This window comes from Aegilops tauschii, chromosome 6, assembly GCF_002575655.3.
Source record: "Aegilops tauschii subsp. strangulata cultivar AL8/78 chromosome 6, Aet v6.0, whole genome shotgun sequence".
Taxonomy (NCBI): Eukaryota; Viridiplantae; Streptophyta; class Magnoliopsida; order Poales; family Poaceae; genus Aegilops; species Aegilops tauschii.
This window is the reverse complement of record NC_053040.3, coordinates 333,454,645-333,476,662: the sequence shown is the minus strand read 5'-3', so window position 1 is coordinate 333,476,662 and position 22,018 is coordinate 333,454,645. Positions and strand designations below refer to the sequence as shown.

Sequence of the window (22,018 nt, the reverse complement as noted above, 5' to 3'; positions counted from 1 at the left end):
CTTTGATTGTCATCCTTATGAGTGGCGGTCGGGGACGAGCGATGGTCTTTTCCTACCAATCTATCCCCCTAGGGGCATGCGCGTAGTGCTTGGTTTTTGATGACTTGTAGATTTTTGCAATAAGTATGTGAGTTCTTTATGACTAATGTTGAGTCCATGGATTATACACACTCTCACCCTTCCATCATTGCTAGCCTCTTCGGTACCGTGCATTGCCCTTTCTCACCTTGAGAGTTGGTGCAAACTTCGCCGGTGCATCCAAACCCCGTGATATGATACACTCTATAACACATAAACCTCCTTAAATCTTCCTCAAAACAGCCACCATACCTACCTATTATGGCATTTCCATAACCATTCCGAGATATATTGCCATGCAACTTTCCACCATTTCATTTATTATGACACGCTTCATCATTGTCATATTGCCTTGCATGATCATGTAGTTGACATCGTATTTGTGGCAAAGCCATGATGCATAATTTATCATACATGCCACTCTTGATTCATTGCCCATCGCGGTACACCGCCGGAGGCATTCATATAGAGTCATATTTTGTTCTAGTATCGAGTTGTAATCATTGAGTTGTAAATAAATAGAAGTGTGATGATCATCATTAATAGAGCATTGTCCCAATAAAAAAAGAGAAGAAGAAAGGCCAAAAAATAAGAAAGGCCAAAAAAAGAGAAAAGAAATAAAAAGGGACAATGCTACTATCCTTTTTTTTCCACACTTGTGCTTCAAAGTAGCACCATGATCTTTATGATAGAGAGTCTCTTATTTTGTCACTTTCATATACTAGTGGGAATTTTTCATTATAGAACTTGGCTTGTATATTCCAACAATGGGCTTCCTCAAATGCCCTAGGTCTTCGTGAGCAAGCAAGTTGGATGCACACCCACTTAGTTTCTTTTGTTGAGCTTTCATACATTTATAGCTCTAGTGCATCTGTTGCATGGCAATCCCTACTCCTTGCATTGGCATCAATTGTTGGGCATCTCCCTAGCCCGTTGATTAGCCGCGTCAATGTGAGACTTTCTCCTTTTTTGTCTTCTCCACATAACCCCCATCATTATACTCTATTCCACCCATAGTGCTATATCCATGGCTCATGCTCATGTATTGCGTGAAGATTGAAAAAGTTTGAGATTACTAAAGTATGAAACAATTGTGAAAGAACATGCGGTGCCCCCATGTTTGGTTTTGGTAATTGATGACAATCTCTATGGACTAATGGTTGCCTTGAGTTATATTTGAAGGATTTGTCCATCGGCATTTCTTGAAGTCCATGTGTTGGTTTCAAGGAGTTTATGTGGTGACCAAGGTGTTATTAAGGAATTATCCAAAGATTGGTCATGTGAGAGTTGAGCTTATTGCAAGCATGTCTTGAAGAAGAAGATTGTGTGATCATTCATGTTTACCTTCAAGACATCATCCAAATGAAGAGAGTTGGAAAGAGTCAAGGTTGATCAAGACTAAGTCAAGAGTGAATCAAGTTGATCAACACACAAAGCGCACAAGATGTACCGAGAGGGATCAAGCGATCCCATGGTGTGGTAAGCATTGTCAATTACGCTTTGTGTACTAACCCATGATCTTTGTGAGAGTTCTTTGTGGGGTTAGGTTGCAGTGTGCAAGTTCAAGTGAAGCATCATGAAGAGATCAAATGCTTGAAGCTTGCCGTCCATTGTGGCGACAATGGACTTGTGAACATGTTGCGGTGTGCAAGTTCAAGTGAAGCATCATGAAGAGATCAAATGCTTGAAGCTTGCCGTCCATTGTGGTGACAATGGACTTGTGAAGATGTGCGGAAGAGTGGCTCACCCATAGTGGAGTATGGGGGAGCAATCAACTAGTCTTCATCGAGCCAACACAACCAAGAAAGGTGGTCCAACTTGAGGGAGTCAAGATCGTCATCATCTAGCTCAAGTGGACCATGTGCAAGGCAAAGGTTTGCTCTTGATAGGTTTTCTATTTTACCAGTCTCATGTTGGTAGTTGGGAGACCGGGTTATAGGATCGATTGCCGTACTATCAAGGGGGGCTCTCGATGAGTAGCTTGATCGTATCGTTCATAGAGAGCTCAAACCATTGCATCCTTGCATCATCTTTATTGGTTCTTGTTTGGTTCTTCTCTTTGTGAGTTTTGGAGCTTATGGTCATCTTGATGACAAGCTCGAGTTCATCGAAAACGGAGTTCACTCGCATCTTCTATGATGTTTTTGATGTTGGAGGTTATGCCGGTTCACTCGTCTTTCTCAATCCAACAAGCTTGAGTTTGCTCAATTCGGAGCTCATATGCAGAAGTTATGGCAGTTTTGGTTTCCTAGCGGTGGTACCGCGGGCCGGAGCGGTAGTACCGCTGGTGGCCCCAGCCGTAGTACCGCTACGGTCTCCTACTAGTACCGCCTCGATTCGAGGGGTCTTTTTCGTGTCGGGTTTTACGGTACTAGCCGCGGCAGTGGGGGCCGTAGTACCGCTCGTATGCGGTAGTACCGCCCTGCCACCGCGGTAGTACCGCTCTGGGCCCAGCGGCAGTACCGCGAGGGGGAGCGGTAGTACCGCTTATAGGGGCAAGCGGTAGTACCGCTGGCCAAGCGGTAGTACCGCTCTCTGCGGGGCTGAAGTGGGGGTAACGGTTGGATTGTTCCCCCCACTATATAAGGAGGTCTTCTTCCCCAATGAACCTTATCTTTTGAGCTCGTGTTCTTCCTCCATTGTTGACCTTCTTCGAGCTTGCTAACTCTCAATCCCTCCATGGATTCTTGCTAGTTTTTGAGGGAAAAGAGAGAGGAGATCTAGATCCACATTTCCACCAATCACTTTCTCCTCTTTGTGAGGGGAACCCCTTGGATCTAGATCTTGGAGTTCTTGGTGTTCTCCTTCTTGTTCTTCCTCTCTTTTTCCTCCCTAGCATTAGTTGCTTCGGTGGGATTTGAGAGAGAAGGACTTGGGCACTTCGTGTGCCCTTGCCATTGCATTTGGTGCATCGGTTTGAGTTCTCCACGGTGATACGTGGAAGTTACAAGTTGAGAAGCTTATTACTCTTGGGTGCTTGGTACCCTTGAGCTTGTTCCTCTTGGGTGCTTGGGCGCCCTAGACGGTTGGTGGTGTTCGGAGCTCAATCATTGTGGTGTAAAGCTCCGGGCAAGCGTCGGGGTCTCCAATTAGGTTGTGGAGATCGCCCCGAGCAATTTGACGGGTACCGGTGACCGCCCCCAAGGGTTGCCAAAGTGTACGGGTTCGGTGACCGCCCCCAAGGGTTGCCATTTGTACGGGTTCGGTGACCGCCCTCAAGGGTCCCTTAGTGGAATCACGGCATCTTGCATTGTGCGAGGGCGTGAGGAGATTACGGTGGCCCTAGTGGCTTCTTGGGGAGCATTGTGCCTCTACACCGCTCCAAACGGAGATTAGCATCCGCAAGGGTGTGAACTTCGGGATACATCGTCGTCTCCGCGTGCCTCGGTTATCTCTTACCCGAACCCTTTACTTATGCACTTTACTTTGTGATAGCCATATTGTTTCTTGTCATATATCTTGCTATCTCTTAGTTGTTTATCTTGCTTAGCATAAGTTGTTGGTGCACATAGGTGAGCCTAGTTGTTGTAGATTTTGTGCTTGTCAAATTAACCGCTATGTTTATTCCGCATTTGTTCAAGCCGAAACCGTAATTATTTTAAAGCGCCTATTCAACCCCCCCTCTAGGCGACATCCACGATCTTTCAAATTGCTTGGCTTGTCATCGGGGTTGTGCATGATGAGAGCATTCTTGTGTGACGAAAATAGAGCATGACCAAACTATATGATTTTGTAGGGATGAACTTTCTTTGGCCATGTTATTTTGAGAAGACATAATTCCTTAGTTAGTATGCTTGAAGTATTATTATTTTTATGTCAACATTAAACTTTTATCTTGAATCTTTCGGATCTGAACATTCATGCCACAATAAAGAAAATTACATTGAGAATTATGCTAGGTAGCATTCCACATCAAAAATTCTGTTTTTATCATTTACCTACTCGAGGACGAGCAGGAATTAAGCTTGGGGATGCTTGATACGTCTCCAACGTATATATAATTTTTGATTGTTCCATGCTATTATATTATCAGTTTTGGATGTTTATAATGGGCTTTATCATACACTTTTATATTATTTTTGGGACTAACCTACTAACCAAAGGCCCAGCGCAAATTGCTGTTTTTTTGCCTCTTTCAGTGTTTCGGAGAAAAGGAATATCAAACAGAATCCAAACAGAATGAAACCTTCGGGAGAGTGATTTTTGGAACAAACGCAATCCAGGAGACTTGGAGTGGACGTCAAGAAACAAACGAGGAGGCCACGAGGCAGGAGGGTGCGCCCAGGGGGGGTAGGCGCGCCCCCCACCCTCGTGGGCCCCTCGTGGATCCCCTGACCGTCTTCTTTCGCCTATAAATACTCATATACCCCAAAAACATCTGAGAGCACCACAAAACCCTATTTCCACCACCGCAACCTTCTGTACCCGTGAGATCCCATCTTGGGGCCTTTTCCGGCGCTCCGCCGGAGGGGGAATCGATCACGGAGGGCTTCTACATCAACACCATAGCCTCTCCGATGATGTGTGAGTAGTTTACCACAGACCTTCGGGTCCATAGTTATTAGCTAGATGGCTTCTTCTCTCTCTTTGGATCTCAATACAAAGTTCTCCTCGATCTTCTTGGAGATCTATTCGATGTAATTCTTTTGCGGTGTGTTTGTCGAGATCCGATGAATTGTGGGTTTATGATCAAGATTATCTATGAACAATATTTGGTTCTTCTCTGAATTCTTATATGTATGATTTGATATATTTGCAAGTCTCTTCGAATTATCAGTTTGGTTTGGCCTACTAGATTGATCTTTCTTGCAATGGGAGAAGTGCTTAGCTTTGGGTTCAATCTTGCAGTGTCCTTTCCCAGTGACAGCAGGGGCAAGGCACATATTGTATTGTTGCCATCGAGGATAAAAAGATGGGGTTTATATCATATTGCTGAGTTTATCCCTCTACATCATGTCATCTTGCCTAATGCATTACTCTGTTCTTATGAACTTAATACTCTAGATGCATGCTGGATAGTGGTCGATGTGTGGAGTAATAGTAGTAGATGCAGAATCGTTTCGGTCTACTTGTCGCGGACGTGATGCCTATATACATGATCATGCCTAGATATTCTCATAACTATGCACTTTTCTATCAATTGCTCGACAGTAATTTGTTCACCCACCGTAATACTTATGCTATCTTGAGAGAAGCCACTAGTGAAACCTATGGCCCCCGGATCTATTTTCCATCATATAAGTTTCCAATCTATTTTACTTTGCAATCTTTACTTTCAATCTATATCATAAAAAATACCAAAAATATTTATCTTTTTATCTCTATCAGTTCTCACTTTTGCATGTGGCCGTGAAGGGATTGACAACCCCTTTATCGCGTTGGTTGCAAGGTTCTTATTTGTTTGTGTTGGTACGAGGTGATTTGCGTGAAGTCTCCTATTGGATTGATACCTTGCTTCTCAAAAACTGAGGGAAATACTTACGCTACTTTGCTGCAACACCCTTTCCTCTTCAAGGGAAAACCAACGCAGTGCTCAAGAGGCACGCCGCACCTCTTAATCTCGACTGTCGTCGGCTATCTGTCGTCAGGGACGGATATAGGGGGGACGAGGGGGGCTAGACCCCCCAATGATGATGTTGTTTTCGCTTAATAGCGATGAGGTTTTTCGCTAATCACCCGTATGCTTGAGGTGTTTCGCCCCCCCCCCCCCCCCCTGTCGGCCTGTCCATCTGTGTACGTAGCGTGAAACAGCTCCTCGGCCAGCCCATATGCAGTGCAGTTACTGCAGTAGATTTTGTAGGCTGAGCCCAAAATAATAAGAAAAGCCCAATGTGGAATACAAAGGGGGCTAGGTCAGGGACTCACGCACGCACATCGTTTCCTGGCTGCTACATCGATCATCGATGCCTCACGCAGTTACGCCTGGTCGCCTGCCGCCTGATCCATCGATGTACGGTTTCCAATCTAACTCCGGATTTGCAGCGAGGGAGATCCAGCTTGCGGCCGCACGGCCGACCGGCCGGTCGTATGGCGAACGTCAGGGGCAATGAGGCAAGAGAAATCGTTAGGTTAGTCACTTCTCTCATTTTTTACTTGCTCCATCTGTCCATGGTTTATATTGGAAAACTACATTAATTTGTGCCTTTAGCATCAGGGGCCTTTTTACATTGTCTATCCTCTGTACCAGAAGTTTTTAGTTCATACATGTGAATTGCAATCTCATTTGATTTGTGGAAACTTTTGATTAAAATTGAATACCTCACAGCTGACACCAATTTTTTTGGCCCAGTAAAATTTAGTTCATCAGCCTAGGCTAGTTACGCTGCATGATTTTTTACCTGTCCCCACATTAGAGGCAAAAGCTCGCCCCCTATGTTAGAATCCTGGCTCCGTCCCGGTCTGTCGTTCATGATTTTGAACTCCATAGAGCCATCATCTCCTCCCACTAGGGCTCCGTTCAACGCCTATGCATCCCGACATGCTGCCTGCTACACATACCCTACACGGTGGACGCCTGGCTGACATCCCGTCAATTCGAAAAATTCCAGCATCTTGAGTTCTACCATTACTATGCAAATAGATGTCCACCAAGCGTTGTAGCTATGCTCTCACCACCAGTACCCTGGCCCGGTGTCATCTACCAGACAATCTGGTACAAATGCTTCACTCGCACTCCTAAAAAAACTCGCGCTTGTGGTGGTCGATCTGTCAGAGGCCTCACTGTACAGCATCATCCACTCCTGCTGCCCTGCCCTGGAGCGCTTGCTGCTTGTTTTTGGAAAAGAAATCCATATCCGTTGTCTCCAAATAAAGTTGCCTCACCTTGTAAGCATTGGAATTTGCTTTAAAGGAGAGGAGCTCATCATCGAAGACACCCCTTCACTCCAAAGGTTGCTCCTTGATTATCGTTATGTTGGAAATATGCCCTAGAGGCAATAATAAAAGGTTATTATTATATTTCTTTGTTCATGATAATCGTCTATTATTCATGCTATAATTTTATTGTCCGGAAATCGTAATACATGTGTGAATACATAGACCACAACGTGTCCCTAGTAAGCCTCTAGTTGACTAGCTCGTTGATCAACAGATAGTCATGGTTTCCTGACTATGGACATTGGATGTCATTGATAACGGGATCACATCATTAGGAGAATGATGTGATGGACAAGACCCAATCCTAAGCATAGCATAAAAGATCGTGTAGTTTCGTTTGCTAGAGCTTTTCCAATGTCAAGTATCTTTTCCTTAGACCATGAGATCGTGCAACTCCCGGATACCGTAGGAGTGCTTTGGGCGGGCCAAACGTCACAACGTAACTGGGTGACTATAAAGGTGCATTACGGGTATCTCCGAAAGTGTCTGTTGGGTTGGCACGGATCGAGACTGGGATTTGTCACTCCGTGTGACGGAGAGGTATCTCTGGGCCCACTCGGTAATGCATCATCATAATGAGCTCAATGTGACTAAGGCGTTAGTCACGGGATCATGCATTGCGGTACGAGTAAAGAGGCTTGCCGGTAACGAGATTGAACAAGGTATTGGGATACCGACGATCGAATCTCGGGCAAGTAACATACCAATTGACAAAGGGAATTGCATACGGATTGATTGAATCCTCGACACCGTGGTTCATCCGATGAGATCATCGTGGAACATGTGGGAGCCAACATGGGTATCCAGATCCCGCTGTTGGTTATTGACCGGAGAGGCGTCTCGGTCATGTCTGCATGTCTCCCGAACCCGTAGGGTCTACACACTTAAGGTTCGGTGACGCTAGGGTTGTAGAGATATATGTATGCGGAAACCCGAAAGTTGTTCGCAGTCCCGGATGAGATCCCGGACGTCACGAGAGGTTCTGGAATGGTCCGGAGGTGAAGAATTATATATAGGAAGTCAAGTTTCGGCCACCGGGAAAGTTTCGGGGGTTACCGGTATTGTACCGGGACCACCGGAAGGGTCCCGGTGGTCCACCGGGTGGGGCCACCTATCCCGGAGGGCCCCGTGGGCTGAAAGTGGAAGGGAACCAGCCCTTAGTGGGCTGGGGCGCCCCCCTTGGGCCTCCCCCCATGCGCCTAGGGTTGGGAACCCTAGGGGGGGAGCTTCCCCCTTGCCTTGGGGGGCAAGGCAACCCCTTCCCCCCCTTTGGCCGCCGCCCCCCCCCCTTTGGATCTCATCTCCAGTGCCAGCGCACCCCCAGGGGCCTATATAAAGGGGGGGAGGGAGGGCAGCACACTACAGCCTTGGGCGCCTCCCTCCTCCCCTGCAACACCTCTCTCTCTCTCGCAGAAGCTTGGCGAAGCCCTGCCGGAGACCCGCTACATCCACCACCACGCCGTCGTGCTGCTGGATCTCCATCAACCTCTCCTTCCCCCTTGCTGGATCAAGAAGGAGGAGACGTCGCTGCACCGTATGTGTGTTGAACGCGGAGGTGCCGTACGTTCGGCACTCGGTCATCGGTGATTTGGATCACCGCGAGTACGACTCCGTCATCCACGTTCATTGGAACGCTTCCGCTCGCGATCTACAAGGGTATGTAGATGCACTCCTTTCCCCTCGTTGCTAGTATACTCCATAGATGCATCTTGGTGAGCGTAGGAAAATTTTAAATTATGCTACGATTCCCAACAGTGGCATCATGAGCCAGGCCTATGCGTAGTTACTATGCACGAGTAGAACACAAAGCAGTTGTGGGCGTTGAGTTTGCCAATTCTTCTTGCCGCTACTAGTCTTTTCTTGTTTCGGCGGCATTGTAGGATGAAGCGGCCCGGACCGACCTTACACGTACGCTTACGTGAGACAGGTTCCACCGACTGACATGCACTAGTTGCATAAGGTGGCTAGCGGGTGTCTGTCTCTCCTACTTTAGTCGGAACGGATTCGATGAAAAGGGTCCTTATGAAGGGTAAATAGAAATTGGCAAATCACGTTGTGGTCATACGTAGGTAAGAAACGTTCTTGCTAGAAACCTCAAACCACGTAAAAAAAACTTGCAACAACAATTAGAGGACGTCTAACTTGTTTTTGCAGCAAGTGCTATGTGATGTGATATGGCCAGAAGATGTGATGAATGATATATGTGATGTATGAGATTGATCATATTCTTGTAATAGGAATCACGACTTGCATGTCGATGAGTATGACAACCGGCAGGAGCCATAGGAGTTGTCTTTATTATTTTGTATGACTTGCGTGTCATTGAATAACGCCATGTAAATTACTTTACTTTGTTGCTAAACGCGTTAGCCATAGAAGTAGAAGTAATCGTTGGCGTGACGACTTCATGAAGACACAATGATGGAGATCATGGTGTCATGCCGGTGACGAAGATGATCATGGTGCCCCGAAGATGGAGATCAAAGGAGCATGATGATATTGGCCATATCATGTCACTATTTGATTGCATGTGATGTTTATCATGTTTTTGCATCTTATTTGCTTAGAACGACGGTAGCAAGTAGGATGATCCCTTATAATAATTTCAAGAAAGTGTTCACCCTAACTGTGCACCGTTGCGAAGGTTCGTTGTTTCGAAGCACCACGTGATGATCGGGTGTGATAGATTCTAACGTTCGAATACAACGGGTGTTGACGAGCCTAGCATGTACAGACATGGCCTCGGAACACACGCAATACACTTAGGTTGACTTGACGAGCCTAGCATGTACAGACATGGCCTCGGAACATGGAGGACCGAAAGGTCGAGCATGAGTCGTATAGAAGATACGATCAACATGGAGATGTTCACCGATCTTGACTAGTCCGTCTCACGTGATGATCGGACACGGCCTAGTTAAGCTCGGATCATGTTTCACTTAGATGACGAGAGGGATGTCTATCTGAGTGGGATTTCATTAAATAATTTGATTAGATGAACTCAATTATCATGAACTTAGTCTAAAATCTTTACACTATGTATTGTAGATCAAATGGCCAACGTTGTCCTCAATTTCAACGCGTTCCTAGAGAAAACCAAGCTGAAAGATGATGGCAGAAACTATACGGACTGGGTCCGGAACCTGAGGCTCATCCTCATAGTAGCCAAGAAAGATTATGTCTTAGAAGCACCGCTAGGTGATGCACCAATCCCACAGAACCAAGACGTTATGAACGCTTGGCAATCACGTGCTGATGATTACTCCCTCGTTCAGTGCGGCATGCTTTACAGCTTAGAACCGGGTCTCCAAAAGCGTTTTGAGAAACATGGAGCATATGAGATGTTCGAGGAGCTGAAACTGGTTTTTCAAGCTCATGCCCGGGTCGAGAGATATGATGTCTCCGACAAGTTCTTCAGCTGTAAAATGGAGGAGAACAGTTCTGTTAGTGAGCACATACTCAGAATGTCTGGGTTGCACAACCGCTTGTCTCAGCTGGGAGTTAATCTCCCGGATGACGCGGTCATTGACAGAATCCTCCAGTCGCTTCCACCAAGCTACAAGAGCTTTGTGATGAACTACAATATGCAGGGGATGGAAAAGACCATTCCCGAGGTATATTCAATGCTGAAATCAACGGAAGGGGAGATCAGAAAAGAACATCAAGTGTTGATGGTGAATAAAACCACCAAGTTCAAGAAGGGCAAGGGTAAGAAGAACTTCAAGAAGGACGGCAAGGGAGTTGCCGCGCCCGGTAAACCAGTTACTGGGAAGAAGTCAAAGAATGGACCCAAACCCGGGACTGAGTGCTTTTATTGCAAGGGAAGTGGTTACTGGAAGCGGAACTGCCCCAAATATTTAGCGGACAAGAAGAAGGCCGGCAACACCCAAGGTATATGTGATATACAAGTAATTGATGTGTACCTTACCAGTACTCGTAGTAGCTCCTGGGTATTTGATACCGGTGCGGTTGCTCATATTTGTAACTCAAAGCAGGAACTACGGAATAAACGGAGACTGGCGAAGGACGAGGTGACGATGCGCGTCGGGAATGGTTCCAAGGTCGATGTGATCGCCGTCGGCACGCTACCTCTGCATCTACCCACGGGATTAGTTTTAAACCTCAATAATTGTTATTTAGTGCCAGCTTTGAGCATGAACATTGTATCTGGATCTCGTTTAATTCGAGATGGCTACTCATTTAAATCCGAGAATAATGGTTGTTCTATTTATTTGAGAGATATGTTTTATGGTCATGCCCCGCTGGTCAATGGTTTATTTTTGATGAATCTCGAACGTGATGTTACACATGTTCATAGTGTGAATACCAAAAGATGTAAAGTTGATAACGATAGTCCCACATACTTGTGGCACTGCCGCCTTGGTCACATTGGTGTCAAGCGCATGAAGAAGCTCCATGCAGATGGACTTTTGGAGTCTCTTGATTACGAATCATTTGACACGTGCGAACCATGCCTCATGGGTAAGATGACCAAGACTCCGTTCTCCGGAACAATGGAGCGAGCAACCAACTTATTGGAAATCATACATACCGATGTGTGTGGTCCAATGAGTGTTGAGGCTCGCGGAGGATATCGTTATGTTCTCACTCTCACTGATGATTTAAGTAGATATGGGTATGTCTACCTAATGAAACACAAGTCTGAAACCTTTGAAAAGTTCAAGGAATTTCAGAGTGAAGTCGAGAATCAACGTGACAGGAAAATAAAATTCTTACGATCAGATCGTGGTGGAGAATATTTAAGTCACGAATTTGGTACACACTTAAGGAAATGTGGAATAGTTTCACAACTCACGCCACCTGGAACACCTCAGAGAAATGGTGTGTCCGAACGTCGTAATCGCACTCTATTGGATATGGTGCGATCTATGATGTCTCTTACCGATTTACTGCTCTCATTTTGGGGCTATGCTTTAGAGACTGCCGCATTCACTTTAAATAGGGCTCCGTCGAAATCCGTTGAGACGACACCGTATGAATTATGGTTTGGGAAGAAACCTAAGTTGTCGTTTCTAAAAGTTTGGGGATGCGATGCTTATGTCAAGAAACTTCAACCTGAAAAGCTCGAACCCAAGTCGGAAAAATGCGTCTTCATAGGATACCCTAAGGAAACTATTGGGTATACCTTCTACCTCAGATCCGAGGGCAAGATATTCGTTGCCAAGAACGGGTCCTTTCTAGAGAGGAGTTTCTCTTGGAAGAATTGAGTGGGAGGAAAGTGGAACTTGATGAGGTGATAGTCACCCCTTCCGAACCGGAAAAGTAGCGCAGCGCGGGAAAATGTTCCTGTGGTGCCTACACCGACTGGGGAGGAAGTTAATGATGATGATCATGAAGCTTCGGATCAGGTTACTGAACTTCGTAGGTCCACAAGGACACGTTCCGCACCAGAGTGGTACGGCAACCCTGTCCTAGAAATCATGTTGTTAGACAACGGTGAACCTTCGAACTATGAAGAAGCGATGGCGGGCCCGGATTCCGACAAATGGCTAGAAGCCATGAAATCCGAGATAGAATCCATGTATGAAAACAAAGTATGGACTTTGACTGACTTGCCCAACAGCGGCGAGCCATAGAAAACAAATGGATCTTTAAGAAGAAGACGGACGCAGATGGTAATGTGACCATCTACAAAGCTCGACTTGTCGCTAAGGGTTATCGACAAGTTCAAGGGGTTGACTACGATGAGACTTTCTCACCCGTAGCGAAGCTAAAGTCCGTCTGAATCATGTTAGCAATTGCCGCATACTATGATTATGAGATATGGCAGATGGACGTCAAAACGGCATTCCTTAATGGCTTCCTTAAGGAAGAGTTGTATATGATACAGCCGGAAGGTTTTGTCGATCCTAAGAATGCTAACAAAGTATGCAAGTTCCAGTGCTCAATCTATGGGCTGGTGCAAGCATCTCGGAGTTGGAACATTCGCTTTGATGAGATGATCAAAGCGTTTGGGTTTACACAGACTTATGGAGAAGCCTGTGTTTACAAGAAAGTGAGTGGGAGCTCTGTAGCATTTCTCATATTATATGTGGATGACATACTGTTGATGGGAAATGATATAGAATTCTTGGAGAGTATAAAGGCCTATTTGAATAAGTGTTTTTCAATGAAGGACCTTGGAGAAGCTGCTTATATATTAGGCATCAAGATCTATAGAGATAGATGAAGACGCCTCATTGGTCTTTCACAAAGTACATACCTTGACAAGATATTGAAGAAGTTCAGTATGGATCAGTCCAAGAAGGGGTTCTTGCCTGTATTGCAAGGTGTGCAGTTGAGCACGGCTCAATGCCCGACCACGGCAGAAGATATAGAAGAGATGAGTGTCATCCCCTATGCCTCGGCCATAGGGTCTATTATGTATGCCATGCTGTGTACCAGACCTGATGTAAACCTTGCCGTAAGTTTGGTAGGAAGGTACCAAAGTAATCCCGGCAAGGAACACTGGACAGCGGTCAAGAATATCCTGAAGTACCTGAAGAGGACTAAGGATATGTTTCTCGTTTATGGAGGTGATGAAGAGCTCGTCGTAAAGGGTTACGTCGACGCTAGCTTCGACACAGATCTGGATGACTCGAAGTCACAGACCGGATACGTGTATGTATTGAATGGAGGAGCAGTAAGCTGGTGCAGTTGCAAGCAAAGCGTCGTGGCGGGATCTACATGTGAAGCGGAGTACATGGCAGCCTCGGAGGCAGCACAGGAAGCAGTCTGGATAAAGGAGTTCATTACCGACCTAGGGGTGATTCCCAATGCGTCGGGCCCGATGACTCTCTTCTGTGACAACACTGAAGCTATTGCCCTTGCGAAGGAGCCCAGGTTTCACAGGAAGACCAGGCATATCAAGCGTCGCTTCAACTCCATTCGTGAAAGTGTTCAAAATGGAGACATAGATATTTGTAAAGTACATACGGACCTGAATGTAGCAGATCCGTTGACTAAACCTCTCCCTAGGGCAAAACATGATCAACACCAGGACGCAATGGGTGTTCGATTCATCACAATGTAACTAGATTATTGACTCTAGTGCAAGTGGGAGACTGTTGGAAATATGCCCTAGAGGCAATAATAAAAGGTTATTATTATATTTCTTTGTTCATGATAATCGTCTATTATTCATGCTATAATTGTATTGTCCGGAAATCGTAATACATGTGTGAATACATAGACCACAACGTGTCCCTAGTAAGCCTCTAGTTGACTAGCTCGTTGATCAACAGATAGTCATGGTTTCCTGACTATGGACATTGGATGTCATTGATAACGGGATCACATCATTAGGAGAATGATGTGATGGACAAGACCCAATCCTAAGCATAGCATAAAAGATCGTGTAGTTTCGTTTGCTAGAGCTTTTCCAATGTCAAGTATCTTTTCCTTAGACCATGAGATCGTGCAACTCCCGGATACCGTAGGAGTGCTTTGGGTGTGCCAAACGTCACAACGTAACTGGGTGACTATAAAGGTGCATTACGGGTATCTCCGAAAGTGTCTGTTGGGTTGGCACGGATCGAGACTGGGATTTGTCACTCCGTGTGACGGAGAGGTATCTCTGGGCCCACTCGGTAATGCATCATCATAATGAGCTCAATGTGACTAAGGCGTTAGTCACGGGATCATGCATTGCGGTACGAGTAAAGAGACTTGCCGGTAACGAGATTGAACAAGGTATTGGGATACCGACGATCGAATCTCGGGCAAGTAACATACCGATTGACAAAGGGAATTGCATACGGATTGATTGAATCCTCGACACCGTGGTTCATCCGATGAGATCATCGTGGAACATGTGGGAGCCAACATGGGTATCCAGATCCCGCTGTTGGTTATTGACCGGAGAGGCGTCTCGGTCATGTCTGCATGTCTCCCGAACCCGTAGGGTCTACACACTTAAGGTCCGGTGACGCTAGGGTTGTAGAGATATATGTATGCGGAAACCCGAAAGTTGTTCGCAGTCCCGGATGAGATCCCGGACGTCACGAGAGGTTCCGGAATGGTCCGGAGGTGAAGAATTATATATAGGAAGTCAAGTTTCGGCCACCGGGAAAGTTTCGGGGGTTACCGGTATTGTACCGGGACCACCGGAAGGGTCCCGGGGGTCCACCGGGTGGGGCCACCTATCCCGGAGGGGCCCGTGGGCTGAAAGTGGAAGGGAACCAGCCCTTAGTGGGCTGGGGCGCCCCCCTTGGGCCTCCCCCCATGCGCCTAGGGTTGGGAACCCTAGGGGGAGCTTCCCCCTTGCCTTGGGGGGCAAGGCAACCCCTTCCCCCCCTTTGGCCGCCGCCCCCCCCCTTTGGATCTCATCTCCAGGGCCGGCGCACCCCCCAGGGGCCTATATAAAGGGGGGAGGGAGGGCAACACACTACAGCCTTGGGCGCCTCCCTCCTCCCCTGCAACACCTCTATCTCTCTCGCAGAAGCTTGGCGAAGCCCTGCCGGAGACCCGCTACATCCACCACCACGCCGTCGTGCTGCTGGATCTCCATCAACCTCTCCTTCCCCCTTGCTGGATCAAGAAGGAGGAGACGTCGCTGCACCGTACGTATGTTGAACGCGGAGGTGCCGTACGTTCGGCACTCGGTCATCGGTGATTTGGATCACGGCGAGTACGACTCCGTCATCCACGTTCATTGGAACGCTTCCGCTCGCGATCTACAAGGGTATGTAGATGCACTCCTTTCCCCTCGTTGCTAGTATACTCCATAGATGCATCTTGGTGAGCGTAGGAAAATTTTAAATTATGCTACGATCCCCAACACGTTATGCACCTTCACAAATAAATGTGGTCTCTGCGCCTAAACTGGAGACCTTGGGTGTAATTCCTGATTCGTTTGAAGGTTACAAGATGGTGGTTGGCTCCGCACTTATTTAGGCATTATATATTATCATCAACACTTTTGTAATCATAAGCTGCTTTTTTCATTTGTGTGCGTAAGTTTTATATCATCAAAACTTTTGTAATCATAAGCTGCATTTTTCATTTGTGCGCATAATTTTTATATAATCTTGGAGTACGCTTTTGGTACTAATATTTGTTGGGAATCGTCGCATGGAAAAACACAAAAAATTCTACGCACACGCAATGATCTATCCATGGAGATGCATAGCAATGAGGGGAGAGTGTGTCTACATACCCTCGTAGACCGTAAGCGGAAGCGTTTGACAACGCGGTTGATGTAGTCGAACTTCTTCTTGTTCCGACCTAGAAACCGTCGGGGATATGCCCTCCTGGCATACACGCTCGGCAAAATGAGGCCGTGTGCGACCGGCGAGCGCTCAAATACGAAAATACGTATAGTAGAGCTCAAAAAATATAATTATACAGGCGAAATTGTTTCCGGTCGCAAGTACAGTCAGTCTGCGCTAAATGTTTCCGTTCGTATGTGCATCCCACATGGTTGCTCCAAGGAAAACGTTTTCGTTCACAGGTGCATCACACACAATTTTCTCCGTTAAATCGTTTGTGATAGCGTTGCCATTGCACACGATATTAACAATTTTATCGTTTGCGTTATTGAATGCATCACACACAGTGCGTAGAAGGAACTGTGTGGCAAAGGCTGTCCATCACACACAATTTTTATGTGGTAAATATTTGTGCAAGGTGGCCTAACGCAAATAGTTTTCAAGAAGATGTCGTGTGTGCAGTGGAGATTGATCGTACACGTAGTGGATCCTAGAAACGTTTCTGATCTCCACATCTATCGCAGACGTTTCCCTTTCGCAAACCGTGTGCACTGTAATCCCTAATTAATCCCTAATTTAAAAATCACATGTGTTGAATTTGAAAGTAGGCAATCTCTTATTTCATATCCAATCATGTTTATTACAAATATAGGTTCAGCCACGAATGCATAATTCGATGCACAAGTACATAAACTGAAGAACTACAGAAGCTCCAAGTAAAGAATGATGAACCACGGTTGTACTAAAGACTATAAAGAGAGAGGCGAAAGACATTTTGGTTGCTGGAGAAGCTGAAGCGGAATGCCCATATTGTGCCCTCCTCCATGCGTAATGCGCGCACGACTCTAGGCCAACCCCTTGTGATGGCTGCCCGTCCATCCTTCACTGTCTTCATTACGACTTCTTGATGCTCATTGTAGTCTGGATGAAATACTTTAACCTTCATTGCGTGTCCACCAATCATGTACTTTGCGAGGTAATCTTGAGTGAACTGCTTCGGCAACCACTGCGAACGAAAAAGATTCAGACATTGTTGTCTAACAACTCATTACGGGCAGTTGATAAGTATATTTCACATATATAATTTTGGTACTCAAATATAGCATCTATCGTGATATATTCGTCCATTCTCGCCATGATTGATTGAATATTGCTTGATAACCATAAAAATGGATCATTTACTAGTCTTTGGTCTATCTTGCAGAAATGTGCGCAAAGGCACTAATAATCGTCAAGATTCCATCTATGTGGCTATCGAGAAGAGTGAAGAAGAGAAGAGAAGGAAGAAGAGACTTGTGTGAGATGAAGAGAAGTAACCAGGGGGCTAGATAAAGAAGTGGGAGGACCTTCTTGTGAAGAAAGAAGAGAAGGAAGAGGGTTAATGTGTAAACTTTGCAGATCAGATCGAGGGGTCAAAATCCCTAGCGCAGCCACCGATCCCCTTCGGGCCTGGCACATCTCATCTCTCTCCCTCTCCCCTTCTTCTCCACCAGCGTCCGCCGCCACGGCCAGGCCGGCATGGTGGTGCGGCAACCAGCACCGCCTCCATCCATCACCCAGCGCCACCACTACTCCTCCTACCTCCAGTGCCTACATCCACCACACCAGCCGCTCCCTCACGCGCCGCACCAGACACTCCGGCGCGAGTGTCTGGTCACCCGCGTGAGTGTGCTACCCAACTCCTTCGCCTCGGATCCATCTCGCAGACCACCAGTGTGCCACCACCATCGCCAACCCCCTCTTCCTTCTTTTGCTATCTGCCTGCTGCTGCTTCTTCTTCCCACGCCCCTGCTGCTGCTTGCTCTCTCAATCTCTGCTACTACTTCTCCTTCCCTCCGCTGCTGCTGCTTCTCCTTCTTCTTCAACCTACTGCTGCTCGCCCTCAACCCTCTCTGCTGCTTCTCTCACCCGGATGCCACTGCTGCTACCTGTTCCTAAGCTCGCCTGCTGCTGCTGTTCTTCTTCTTATCTCCAAGTCACTGCTGCTCCTCCCCACGCCCAAGCTGCTGCTCCTCTCTCTTGCATCACCTATTGCTGTTCTTCTTCTTCTCCTAACCTGCTGTTCTTCTTCTTCTTCTCCTATCCTTGCTGCTGTTCTTTTCTGAACCATCTTGCTACTGTTATTCCCTCTCTCTGATCTCAAATTTCTGTAATTTTGAGAAGTTTATTGTTCAGTACTTTGTAATATTCAGCATTGAGATGTTTAGTACAAGTAATATTCAAATTTGATAAAAGCTTGCAACCTGGCAATTGTTCAGTTTCGTACTTGTAAAATATAGTGCATTTTATTATGTGCTCTGACTAAATAATGTCCAGTTGTTTGGATAATAATCTTCTAGTATATGTGTGTGATCCCCTATGTGTATGTTTCTTGACATCTACTGTAATCTGTCTGTACTAGTAACTTTGCTATAGTCTAATTGATGTTCAGTTGTTAGTCTCTGTGCTAGCTATGTACCAGTGGCATTTATGCTTGTGATTTTCCAGTGAACTTGTTTAATTTCAGTTCATATGTTAGCTCAAGTACCTTTGCTATATAAATATATGTGTGTGTGCTTGTGATTTAAATAATCTGTTTTCTGTCCAGTAATTTTGTTTCTTCCCTCTTTCATACGCTTGCTAGATATATATGTCCATGTCTTTTGACTTCCCTTGTCACTGATGTTAGCCTTTCAGTTTCTAAAATAATATGAAAATACCAAAAAGACAAAGTGAAGATAATCTTCATCTCCCTTTGTTTCTGTGTTATTTCTTTTGTTGATATCCTTGTTAGTGTTCGGTTTATTTTCTATTTACATCACTTAATATTGTGTTACCTAGATTTAGCCGAGCATAGTCGCCGTCGCCTAGTCCCTATGGGGAACACGACACTCGCAGTTCGGGCAAAATATCCCGCTGTACTTTCAATCGATCATTTTGGCGCCGTTGCCGGGGACTAGCGTCGAGCGTTTGTGTGAAGCTATAGACTAGGCTTGGTATAGTTCTTGTTTAAATTTCCAGTCAAATTTATTTCTGTGTTTCTTTTACCTTTTTACTTTTTGTTGCTTCGGCTTATTAGGATACTAACCCTCTCACCAGTGCTTGATGTTTGTGAGCGTGTGTACGATATCATACTATTTGTAGGCTGATTGACAGTTGCACTTGAACATATGGCTTTAGTACGTGATCTTTGGTTGCCAAGTAGTTTGGACACAATGACAGGGCCGATTTGGCCATCTATTGAGGCCGAAAATTTGAGTTGAGGCCTGGACTTATTGCTCTTGTCTTGCAGAATCAGCTTAGAGGATTACCCAATGAAGACCCTCATGAGCACATTGTAATGTCCTGGAGTATGCCAATACAGTCCAGTACCATGGTGTTTCCCAAGATACTATCAAGGGTATGTTGTTCACATTCTCTCTCAGAGATGCTGCTAAGGACTGGTACTATTCTTTGCCATCAAGATCATACACTTGGGATGATATTTCGCAAGCTTTCCTGCACAGATATTTTCCACTTTACAAGCAAGATGCAATTCGTGACCAGATCCTCAGTTTTGCGCAAGATGGAAGTGAGAACTTGTATGCAGCTTGGGAGAGATGTAAGTATTTGCTTAGAAAATGTCCTAATCACGGGCAAAAGGATTGGTTAGTGCTCCAGATATTCTATAGAGGGCTGACACATGCTTCAAGAGATCTTATTGATATGTCAGCTGGTGGAACAATTATGAACAAGACCGTTGAGGATGCAATTATTCTCATTGAGAGCATTGGCTTCCACCAAATGCAATGGGGTTATGAAAGGCCTAGTTCAAATCCGAAGGTTGCAAGCCGTCTGCAATCAGAAGCTGTGTGTTCCATAAGTGAACAGAAATCATCCATGGTGCCTAATATTCAAAACCAGCATGTTTCATTCCGGGGACAACAACATTTCAGAACTGAATTAGATCCTCCATATAGAAAGATTGATCTTACTTCAATTATCCTTGATGATGATTATGATATTTTTCAAGATGATGCAACCATTGTAGATCAGATGGAAACCATAGTAGCAGATCCAATACCTCATGGCAATGAAACTGTCCAAAATGAGTCAAAGTTGCAAGATGTTTATGAGGAACCTACTCTGATTGATGCTAAGTTGAGACAACAAGATATGGAGAAATTCACTTGTGTTAGTCAACTATGTGACTGGTGGAATTTAGTCGTGTCACCAATTGCCCACACTTGTGTTACAACTGTATCTGGGCTATTTGTCAAGAAGAAATCATTAGCTCCACCGGTGGTTGCCTCTATCACAGTTAAAGAGAGTATCTCAGAGAAGAATAGTGAAGATGAGATTCCAACTCCTGCACATACAACTAAGCAAGTCGGAGACATTCCAAGGAGAGAGATACAAGAGGATGAGTCAAATTTAGAAGAGTTGATACTTCAATGTCCTGAGAAGATCCCACGTGTTGCTGAGCTGCATGACTGGTGGAAGTCATCAGTGTCACTGTTGAAACTTAGCAGTGATGGTGATGAGGAGAACATTGCTCAGAAAGACAGCGAGGTAGTGATCTCAGCACCCCTACCAGAACATGTTAGTGCATATTCACAGATGGGGACACTTCAGACTCAATTAGGTGTTGCTGGTAGTAGCACCATAGAATATCCACAGGAAGAGAGACCTCAACTTGAAGAAGATTTACAAGTAGACGAGGAACAAGATGACGAAGAGCTTGACTACCCAAGCGATGAAGTTGAAGACATAATCTCTATCTCTCCTAAAGAAGTACAAGAAGCTGCTGTAGATGAACTTGAAGAACCAGAAATGCATTTGCCCATCGTCATACAAGAGCGTGATGTAGCAGGTTTATCTAATCCTCTCGACGACATGTGTCCTTACGATTTCTTTGCTTCTACCTTCCATTACATGATACCATCACTTAAGCTAGACTTGAAAAACGGTTTGCTTGGACATGATCATACATACCCTGTTATTGGCATTTCTCTCATTTATGATGACACTTATTCTCCTCATGCTAGACCTATGCTTAATGATAAATATCATCCTTATGCTAGCATTGAGCTTACTGATTTCTACCATCCTAAACATGTGCTTTATAGCTATGCTTATGTAATTGGATATTCGATTGATGACTTGGAGGGTATTATCCCTACCACCTGCATTGTCTCTTTTGTTGAGAGTTCTTTCAGGTTTTTGCTTGTGCACGATCCACTACAGGCTGACAAGGTTCGAGGTGACATTCCTTGGGACCCTGGTGGACTCAGAGCATGGTGACGAGGAGAAGCAAGGGGCACACACAAAGAAGAGTGAACCTGGAGCATCCATGAGGAAGCAAAGGTGAAGAGCTGCAGTTGGTGAGATGATCGAGCTAGTGCTACATCATTTGAAGAGCCCGGCGAGCTGTTTCATGACCCATTCTGAATATCATAAATACATGCTGAATTCTATTGCTAGTTGGGCTGCTTGAACCAGTTATTACTTGTTGTCAAGCTGAAATTCACCTTTGGCATTGTGCTTGATGTGAATATGTGAACTGAGTGTTGAATGCCTTGTAAACTAGTGATCTACATATTGCTTGCTTTGCTGAAATTAGTGAAAGTTATTAGTTTTGAGTGATCAAATGTAACGCCCCGAGACCGACGCTTCAGACGCCTTCCATATATTTCGTGATCGTCGTGTGTTTCTTTTGCTTGCTCTATTTATTTTTGCATTGCATCATGTCAGCATGCCATCATGTCATTTATTTTTAAAACTCAACTAAGTAAATTGCATGGATCTTCGATCCATTTAAATCGAGGGAAATGTACATGGTGATTTCTCTTTACAACATATAAAAATCTCCCAATATTATTAGGGAGCTATATTAA

At 45.3% G+C, this 22,018-nt stretch overlaps 1 protein-coding gene across 1 annotated transcript; it reads left to right on the top strand.

The window, feature by feature from the left end:
- Positions 1–17,606: 17,606 nt before the first annotated feature.
- LOC109769373 (uncharacterized) lies at positions 17,607–21,772 on the top strand. Its single transcript, XM_020328122.4, has 2 exons — positions 17,607–19,542; positions 19,649–21,772. The coding sequence occupies exon 2, from the start codon at positions 19,848–19,850 to the stop codon at positions 21,423–21,425; it is 1,578 nt and encodes a 525-aa protein (XP_020183711.1). The 5' UTR covers positions 17,607–19,542; positions 19,649–19,847; the 3' UTR covers positions 21,426–21,772.
- Positions 21,773–22,018: the final 246 nt, after the last annotated feature.